The sequence below is a fragment of the Hoplias malabaricus genome, chromosome Y (assembly GCF_029633855.1).
Source record: "Hoplias malabaricus isolate fHopMal1 chromosome Y, fHopMal1.hap1, whole genome shotgun sequence".
NCBI lineage: Eukaryota > Metazoa > Chordata > Actinopteri > Characiformes > Erythrinidae > Hoplias > Hoplias malabaricus.
Genome location: NC_089820.1, coordinates 20986321 through 20996845, shown reverse-complemented (window position 1 = coordinate 20996845; position 10525 = coordinate 20986321). Strand labels below are relative to the sequence as shown.

The window sequence follows — 10525 nt, the reverse complement described above, 5'->3', positions numbered from 1 at the left end:
TATAGCAGCAGAGAGTAGCTTTATATTCAAGAGGAACTTTAAACACGTATAAACATGAGTTCGATTTTCCTCACTGTCCTTTGCACTTTAAATGATTTACAGGTGAAGGAAGATATCCCTGAATTGCAATGTGGGACACACATGGCATTTAACCAAAGAGGGTTGTGTCTGTTTACATTCACATTTACATTTACATTTATGCATTTTATCCAAAGCGACTTACAAAAGAGGATCTAACATTCGAACTACAGCACAAATTATACAAAATACCTTACATTGAGTGCAATATGACAGGAAGTAATAAGTGCATTAAAGAAAGACTCAGTGCAAGAGATACTCTCGGAAGAACTGGGTTTTCAATGATTTCTTGAATGCGGAGAGGGTTTCTGTTGCTCTGATAGTGCTTGGAAGCTCGTTCCACCAGCGTGGTACCAGAGATGAGAATAGCTAGACTGACCTGTACAGGGGGTGGGCCGTGTTAGTTGGCGCTCCTTTGAGGAACGGAGAGGGTGGGCACTAACATATGGTTTTAAGAGTCTATTGAAGTAGATGGGAGCAGAACCAGTGAATACTCTGAAGGCCATCATTAGTGATTTAAATTTGATGCGAGCAGCTAAGGGTAGCCAATGCAGCTCAACTAATAGGGGCGTGACATGTGCTCTTTTTGGTTGGTTGAAGACCAGGCGTGCTGCAGCATTCTGGATCATCTGTAGCGGTCTCACAGCACAGGCCGGAAGACCTGTCAGGAGGGCGTTGCAATAGTCTGGACGGGAGATTACTAACATCTGAACAAGGAGCTGTGTTGTATGTTGAGTAAGGTATGGCCTAATCTTCCTTATGTTGAATAGGGAGAAGCGGCACGATCGAGCTACTGTGGTAACGTGATCTGCGAAGGTCAGCTGGTCATCAACGTTATGGTTGAAGACAAAGGTAATAAGGTATCAGAGCTGTCAGCAAAGTGTACACAAGCATGATGTTATGCGCATGCGCAGTCCAAATTGAGCAGCTGCATCGGTTCATTCAATCAGTCCCCAATATGAAATAAATACATTGTTAGAAAACAAAGTTCAGTCAGTTTTACACTATTCCTTACTTCCTCTGATTTTATCCTGAGGTGGGAAATGTGTTTTTTATTAAATGTAATATGTAACTGAAGCTATGGAGGACAGAAAAGGTGTCAGTGATCTCATGGAAGGCTTTTGTTATCTCACCAATCCAAAGCCTCTGGGCTGTGACCCTACACTACGACACCAAACACATCTGCACCGTTGACGACACCAGCTTCAGGGCTGTAATCAGCGTTTACACACACAGCCATATGTGGTCATATGGCCACCCATCCACTTGGACACATCAATGTGACCCACAATTTATAGCATGGCACTCCCCAGGCACTGCAGAGTCAGTTTTGAAACATATGTTTTAGTCTCCTCCATTCAGGCTTTACTGGATGCACTCTGTGATGCGTATTCCCCCTATATCACACACAATCGTCATGGTAACCAGAGTCAAGCTTCGCCTGTTTATGGGTGACTGACCCGTAAAATAACACAGTGACCTCCAAGAACTGGAAAGTTTGCTTCTGATTCATCTGTGCCACGGGAGATAGACAGAGAGAGAGAGAGAGAGAGAGAGAGAGAGAGAGAGAGAGAGAGAGAGAGAGAGAAACTATAATACATCATGTGAAGACACACTCAAGCCAGACTCCACTCACATTGTGCTGACTCAGTTCTATGTCTGCAGCGTTGAGAGGAAGAGGACATGGAAGACGAAGACAGGAAGATATGTCTGCCAGATATCTCAGCAGACTTGCAATCTGAGGAACAGCCGAAAGCTGCAAACACAACTGGAGAACAAGAAAACCCACCAAAACACAGGGCAATGCTTTATTTGAAGACTGCCTTCACAGGGCCTTCACCACAAAGACATAAAAACCAAATTAACATTCTATAAATCAGCACTTGAACATACATCAACAGCCTATGTCTGTTTACATTAGATGTTTTATGACGTGAATGATATTCTGGTAAAAGGTATCATTTCAAAATTTTAAATATAATGTAATTGAATATAAATTTTCAGGTAAAAAATGTATTTCATTAAATGTTATTTAAAGTTATTAAATGATACCCTTTCCAGACGGTAGATTCTTTTTGCTTGTGATTTTGCAGATTATATTTATATGAATACACACACACACACACACACACACACAACAATACACTGTATATCAAGTGGCTGTTGTTTTCATTTAAAGTTCTTTTGTTAAAGCAATAAACCCTTGAACTTTATGACTGTGGATTTCTTAATCTTCCTGATGTCAATTCTTGATAATCTCTTGTGAAGTTTGTGTTGAGGATTTGGTGGTTGGCAAATGAAGGCCCAGTAGATAGGCAGGTTGTTGTATGTGAGGAATGAGTAAAGCAGACTTATAATGCAGTCTTGTTGATAATGAAGCTCTTTTTTAAATCCCACTGTGGTGTGTCGGGGCCTACGCTGAAAAATCTAGAGGCGGGCTTGGTGGGACTGGTGGTGGTACTGAAAGCTGAGACGAGCACTCAGACATATACATGCTCTGACTGCGTTAGGACTTGTTGTTATTAAGATAGCATCTTCAGTTAACTTATTTGCCCTTAAGGAAAACTCACCTTTCTTCCAAGACAGTGGAAGCATTGGCTTTACTGTGAGCCAAAGCCATACTGTAAATTCAGGCTTTTCTTAAACGGTGACCAGTGCTGGAACTCCCTCTATTGGTCAGTCATAGTAAGTGTTTCCGGAAAAACTATTCGGCCTCATTATTGTTGTATAAGACAATAACCACAGTAAATTTTATGAGAAAAGGAAATATTTTTGACATGTCAATTCCCATAAGGATAAATTTTAACTGTAGGCTATATACATGGAACAACCCTGGGATTAGGAACACCTACCTTGTATCTACATTCACTGTCCAATTTATCAGCTCCACTGACTTTGTATTTCTATAGTTACTGTAGCCCACCTGTTTCTCTGCATACTTTCTTACCCTCATTTCACCCTGCTCTTCATTGGTCACTGTTAAAACATTCCCGCTTGTTGGTCCACCACGTAGATGTAAAGTCAGAGACAGTAGCTCATCTGTTGCTGCAGTTTGTGTTGGTCGTCCTCTAGTCCTTCATCAGTGACACAGAACACTGTCGGCTGATTAAACGGACAATGTACATACAACACAGGTGTTCCTAATTCAGTGATCATTCCATGTGTATATCAGAGTATGATGTTTTTATTGCCATTATACAAAATGTTAATGTACTGATAATTTAATTAATTCATTCATTATCTGTAAGCACTTATCCAGTTCAGGGTCGTGGTGGGTCCAGAGCCTACATGGAATCATTGGGCGCAAGGCAGGAATACACCCTGGAGGGGGCGCCAGTCCTTCACAGGGCAACACACACTCACACCTACGGACACTTTTGAGTCGCTAATCCACCTACCAACGTGTGTTTTTGGACTGTGGGAGGAAACCCACGCAGACACAGGGAGAACACACCAACTCCTCATAGAGAGTCACTCGGAATTGGACTCGAACCCACAACCTCCAGGTCCCTGGAGCTGTGTGACTGTGACACTAGCTGCTGCACCACCGTGCCTCCCCCTGATAATTTCAGATAATGTTTATTTGAAAACAAAATCCACAATAAAACAGATTGGTCAAAGAATTCACTTAAATTTTATTAAAAGCCAGGTCAAACATTAGAATACTGAAACGGCAATGCTTTTTATCTACTTTTTTTTTGTTCCATTTTGTACAAATCACAGTGGTTCAAAAAGTATTACAAAGAATTCATTAAAACGTTTTTGCAACAGCAGCAGAAAAAAACCCCCACAACATTCTGATTGTTGTCCTAAAATAAAAAAGCCCTTAATGTGTCACGTGTGTGCTCTTTTTTTTTTTCAGAACATTAATGGTAATTCTCCATAACAAATACAAGTTTAAAAAGATTAACAAGATTAACACAAAGTGCATAATGGTATAATAGTTGGGTATAAACAGAAAAAAAGGGTCACATTAAAGCCTTTGTAGACAGTTGCTGACCACTTTTTAGCATTGGAAAAGCCATGTTAGAAAGGAGAAATAAGGCTAAATCATCAGAAGGTGTGAGTGGTTACCAAAGCACATCTGTTATGTTAATATTGACCCCATTGAGAAAACGCTGGTTCTGTCTCAAGCGATAGAAATCAGTTTGTTTGTGACTGAACATCTTTTCCTAAGATGAAAATCATATTTGGAAGAAAGTGTTGGAAGGGGATCAAGACAAATTAGGCTGTGTTTTTATATTAAAACCCCCCAAAGCAAGAATCCTCTTTGAAAAGCCAAAATCAAGCAGAGTTTTAATGACCTTGTACTTTATGCACACAATAATTGGGACCTTATCATACAACCAAACCTTATTTATTTCAAACATATGCTGCATAATGCCTTAATTATAATGCTTTTGTGGTTACCCTTGATGTAGGACAGTTTTCATAAGGCTACATGTCACCTACATTAAAAAAAAATACAAATAATAATAAATACATAAAATCACAAAAAAAAAAAATTCCTGCAGGTGAAATTTCACAAAAAGACAGCTATTTTCCAACGTAGAAATCAAGTTAGGAGGCATTGTTTGGAGACTGATGTTGTTTAGCTTAGCATAGAAGGAGCATAAAATCATTGAGGGGAAATATTTTAAATTAACTCACATTTAACTCAGGACCAGTGGTTACTATTCTTAATAAGCTTGACTTGATAAGCTCTGACATGTTACAAGCATTATGTCACTGTGACATGTGTGAACTATGTCCTTCTAGAATGTTTCATGACAAATTAGCTTTTTAGCAAATTAGCTTAGCGTTTAAAGACGTTGATGTAGCTCTGTCAGCTGCGAGAAAGGGCTTATGTACATGTCACGTAGTCTTAAGAACACTGTCCTGGAGCACAGAAGTATCAGATTTTGCTTGGGTACAACAGTACAAGGTAAAACTCAGCTGGATTTGTTTCTGCTGGCCTACAGAGGGCATCAGCCTCCTTTACAGTGAACACTGCAGGGTGGGCGTGTGAGCGTCCCACAGATCCACCTTTCTCTCCCACAGTCAGACCAGCATGACCACGGCTCTCAGGTTAAGTACGGATTCCACTCGGCTCAGCAAAACCAAGAGAGCAGGACCCCTCCGGTTTAAACGAGAACGCAGCGATAAGAAGACAGAACGGTAGACTTTGCTACATAATGTCCACAGGCACTGACAGTAGAAGAAGGAATACGGTGGTCAGCTGCCTGGTGTAAGAGTGTGTGAATGTCTACGTTACAATTATCCAACACCTAAAGGCATTTGTAAGAGGCCCCTCTTGAGAAAGGCAACAGGAGATTTTTTTTCTTTCGAAAATTAAAGGCACAGGCAATGCCAGGAGAGGACAGCTCGAGTTTTCTATTTTAGCTGATGAACTACTGAGCCCTATGGAACATTACTATTGCAACCTCTGGGGAACAATGGTGGAAAAAAGGAGATTTCTGACCAAGAACATTATGGAGGGGGGAAGAAACAATAAATAAATTAAAAAAAAGAACTGTACCACTGGTCATTGGGGATACCCCTCTAACCTAACACTCAAGTGAGCGATCCCTATTGTACACAGGCTCATGAAAGGAGAATAATTATCTAATGTCGAAGTGCATACCTGATTCTCAATACAAGCTTTACTCGAATACATGCAATCATGTTTTGCAGACCGTTCCTCATGCACATTTCGCTTGTAAACGTGCATCTCGTACAATGTTGCAATGTAAGATTCAAGGCAATCATTTCTGAATCAGAAAGAAATCTTAACTTCTTGTTTTACCCACAATTTGGACTAAAGTGCATAGGTTGTTTAGTAATTATATTGTGAACAAGGGCCTGTCAGTTGTTAGTGCTATTGAAGAGGTCTTCAAAACAACTCAAATCTTACACCATTTCCTTAATAACAAACGTTACTCGTAGTATTAATACAAAACCCATAAAACCTTCCCTGCACCACAAAAATACACCAACCCACCCCCACCCGCCACCAGTGTCCCAACATATCCAAAGTTAGCAAAGGCATAACATTAAAGCATGTGGTTAGTTTACAAAAACATCTGACCCTTCGTCCACAGACACTGAGCACAAACCGCACGGTGCTAAAAAAAACACGTCCATCAAGTTCAGGAAGAAAAGTCATAACATGCTACAAAATTGAACTATTTAAAAAACAAATAAACAAAAAAAAAACTTAAGAAACAGTCGATGCCATGCACCCCACAGGCCAACCCAATGCAAGGGCATACTGAAAGAACAAGAGAGAAAAATACAAATATCAAAGCGCTGTCTCACCCAAAGTCACCCAGGAGCTAACACCATAGATGTGTCAATGAGTTTGGCTTCTGCGTTAGTGGAATGAATGGAAGCTTGCATGTTATTCTCTGCAGTAAAACATGACATAGCTTTCATTAATCTAAACCATGCTGTCACATATGTACTATATCTATGTCAATATCCTGCTGAACATGGTGTAAAATATTTTAGATCTGTAGCCAAGATCGTTAAGACTCGTCGTTTGGGTCTTTAGTACAGTTCAAAAGTCTGAGAGCAATTTTTTTACATTTTCAATCATGTAATTATGAAGTAATCCACCTGGCCACCCCAAGCTCAGACGTCAATATCAGTTAACATGTTTACAATTACTAAGACTGTGAGAAGCAAAATATTCAACCAACCTGAAAGGTGTGGATGCTTGAAAGCAAGTCTCTTAAAGTCAGTCTGGGCTGTAATTTTAGTAAAAGGGTGGACACCGTAAATACTGATAATTTTATTTGAGGTTTAGTTGCTCTAGTTTTCTGTTAAATACGTATTCTTATTTTATTTGTGATTCAGAAAATGAACGACTCTTCTGGATATTAATAAATGAACGGCAGTTTCAAGTGTTTTCAAAAAAATGTTATAGTCAAATTATTTATTTCTGCAACGACTGAAGATCTTACTATTTTTTTTTTTGTTCTTTCATTGCAAAGATCAGCCTCATTCACACCTGGGCCCAGTGAGATTCTCTCACGCATCTATTTCAGTAGCTGCTGATGATTCCAGCATGTCTCCAGAGAGGAGAAAGACTTCCACAACGTCTTCCGTTAGCTACCACAGACACCTGTGTGCAGCCTTTAGGCGGTGGGAAGAAAAAAAAATAATCAAAAAGCCAGAAATAGAGGAAAGTGCCAAAAAAAAAAAAAAAAGTTCACCCAACATTTTGCCGCATTCACATTCACTTCTAAAATGTCCAGAAATAGTCCTCCTGTAAGACACTACCTACGGAACCATGCTTCATTAGGAATGTAGCTCCCTTCTCAACACCATCTCGAGCAAAAGAACAACTCCAAAGAACAAAGGGGTCTATGCAATACACGTAACTGTGAATGAAAATGGAAACATTCTTTCACAGGCACTCTCTCGATTTGAAAGGCAGTTCCAAAACACGCCCCGTTCTCATGATTAGCTCAGCTAATTTGTAAAAAGGTAGAAAACCAACAGAATGTACAAGTACTCACTGAATGACAGTGCACTTTTGGATGTTGGAACCATGAGAAGTACTTCTACAGTTAGCTATGATACACTATATTATTACATCCACGACACATATCAGCTACTGCCACACATCCCAACTTCAATTTTGCTACAAGCCTTAAAACTCGATATTCATAAAGCTTCTTGGAAAAAAAGGAAATCTTTCTTTAACCAACACCTTTGTTTTCCTGAAAAGTCAGGAGTTTTGTTCATTTACGATTGTCACAAAAAAAAAATGTATATATAGAGAAGAGCAACAACTACGAGAAGTAAAGAACTGGATCGAAGAAATACTGTTACTGTTGCGGTTAGATATACTGAGCACCATTTTCTCTGCATGAAGTGGAAAGTGAGGCTCCAGCTGTGTGGCCTTACATTTCAGCTTTGTAAATAATACAGCACATAATACAGCAAACAGACTGAAAGATACACTACTCCACCACCGGCCCTCTAACGATTTTCTTTTCTGTCTATCTGCAGAGGTAGAAGACAGGAAGTTATACTGAGGATTGCTAATTTTGTTCTTAGCAGGGGAAGTGGGGTGAGAAATATCACAGCTTAGATTTGGTTACCAGGCAGATATTATAAGCTAAAGCAGTTAAAACTCTACCAGAAAAAAGAGAGAGAAAAAAACCTTGTTGACAACAATAGACAAGACAACTGCAGCTTAATTTACCTGTTGTTTGTATAGTTGCTCATATATTCCACAAAAGGGTACAATCGGGAAGCAAAACATATGCCCCTAGTGGCTTGGAGATGTAAAGGCAAGTACTTTGAGAAGAACAAATCCTTGCTAATGGTCAAAATGTGTTTAAAAACTCAAAACCCTAATCATAAATGAAGCTTTACTGACATTTGAGAATGTTACTACTCTCATGGCAGTGGTACAAAAAAAGCCCTAAATTCAAACCTTACTTGCTGTGAAGGTTTTTTTTTTTTTTCTCTGCGCTGTGTATTTTGGTGAAGCATTGTCATCATCTGAACAAGCCCGAGTTGTCGCTCTGGTGCTTTATCAGAGCCTTCTTGGGCGAATGACCTGAGCTATGCACCACTTGTTTATTTAGTGTTCTGTTTCGGGCCTTGGCCCACTTCATTAACAAGTCCTAGCAACAGGGATTCTTGAGTGGAGTTCCCCCACACAGCGCCTCACGGGAAAAAAAAACACACAAAAGAAACAAAAAAAAAAAAAAATTGCCATGAGGAGCCAATATGGGGCTTAGGGAAGATCCAAAACAGAAAATCATAGTGAGAATATAGGCAAATGTGGTTCATTACTGAGGCAAAAAGCATGAACCACAGCTCAACAGGATTTATTTTTCTAGTTTGAAGAGATAACAAATCCCTGCCGCTCTTTTAGTTGTTAGGTGCATTCAAAGCATAAGGTATTTTGCAGCTTTCAAAAAAATAGGTTTCACAGAAGAAGCTCATCGCAACTGCACCATGCACTATGCATGCTTGGGTGCCAGCACCTAGGCCTGGTGCAGGGTTTCTGTGTATGTGTGTGTGTGTGTGTGTGTGTGAGAGAGAGAGAGAAAATTTTGCAGTTCGTGTATAACAATAACAGTCTTAGGAGGTGAAGGCAGACCATATGCCAAGACGACATTCCCTACATGGTGTTGTGGTGAGGCCTCAAACTTTGCTGGATTAGCACAGTGAAACGCACAACACAGAGTAAGAAAGATCTGACGCTTTCTCTCAACCTTCTTCCATTCCACAGGCTCTGGTGGGGGCCACAGCTTTTTTTTTTTGTTGCCTCAGGCCGATTTAAAAGCCTGACTTAAAGAGGGAAGGCTGGAGCTCTGAGGCGAAGTGGCCCCAGACTAATGTCCAGCAACCAGGATGGACAAACTGGACACAGACAGGGCTCCCCAAACTTGGCTGCATGCCTCGAAGCCAAGGCGGGGTGAGGAGTTTGGGGAGGGGACTGATGGACAGGGGGCGTGGCCTCAGGATATATGGGGTGCTGAGGAGGATGGGTGTCTCCAGAAGCACCAGCCTCGCTTGGTGTGCTGCTTGCGCAGGATCTCCTCCTCACGCTCGCGCTCCTTCTTAGAGCGGTTGTAGCGATCCTCCTCCTTCAGGAACCAGACAGGCGGCCAGCGCTGCTTCTCAAAGTGCCTCTGGTTCTCTGTAGGAGACATTGGAGGAGACACTCAGATGACAGTAGAGTTGAGGACAGATACAATATTCGTACAGAAATTGAAATCATATTTTAATTTATTTAATTTTCTTTCAAAATCAAATTGGGGTGTCACACACTCTTTGGGATGCATTTTGGTGAAAAACATTGGCTGAAATTGTACTAACACAATTGACAAATTCAATATTGGCAAAATACTTATTTTGAAATTATTTGTTTTCTTCAGGCTCATGTGTTTGTTACATAAAATTATTTCATATAATCATTCATTCATTCATTGTCTGTAACCGCTTATCTAGTTCAAGGTCGCAGTTATTTGATGTACAGGGGGTCCTCGACTTACGACGTTGATCCGTTCCTACATCGCGTCGTAAACTGATTTTCGGTGTAAGTCAGAACATTCGTACATACTGTACGTAAATAACATACTGTATGCACTTATCCTATCCTCACACCTATCCTCCTCGGTCCCGAGCTGCGTAACCGTGTATTCTTCCACCGCGCCACGCACACCAAACACGAAGTTCACGTTACGACGTTTACGACGCAAAACCATTTAAGTCGAAACAAGGCTTTATACAGTAAATGGGAGATGAGTCGTACCACGAAACATCGTAACTCGGGACTGACGTAACCAGAGGACCTCCTGTATTTTATATTTTAATTTATTGTTCGAATCATTTCTTTTTTTTTCAGCTGATTGTGTCCTGAATTGTTTTAAATTACGCATATTTTTTGCATGATTAACTGCTTTTGACTGGAATTTAATTTAATGAAAGTGTTCTCCTT

General features: G+C 40.3%; 1 protein-coding gene across 3 annotated transcripts in view; it reads right to left on the bottom strand.

Annotated features, from left to right (window-relative positions):
* Positions 1-3698: 3698 nt before the first annotated feature.
* Positions 3699-10525, bottom strand: part of LOC136678268 (rho-related BTB domain-containing protein 2-like) — a 71300-nt gene continuing 64473 nt past the window's right edge. For all 3 annotated transcript variants that reach the window (XM_066656255.1, XM_066656254.1, XM_066656256.1), the window contains exon 11: positions 3699-9724. In XM_066656255.1, coding sequence (XP_066512352.1) covers positions 9543-9724 — 182 coding nt within the window. In that variant the 3' untranslated portion in view covers positions 3699-9542. The remainder of the gene's footprint in view (positions 9725-10525) is intronic.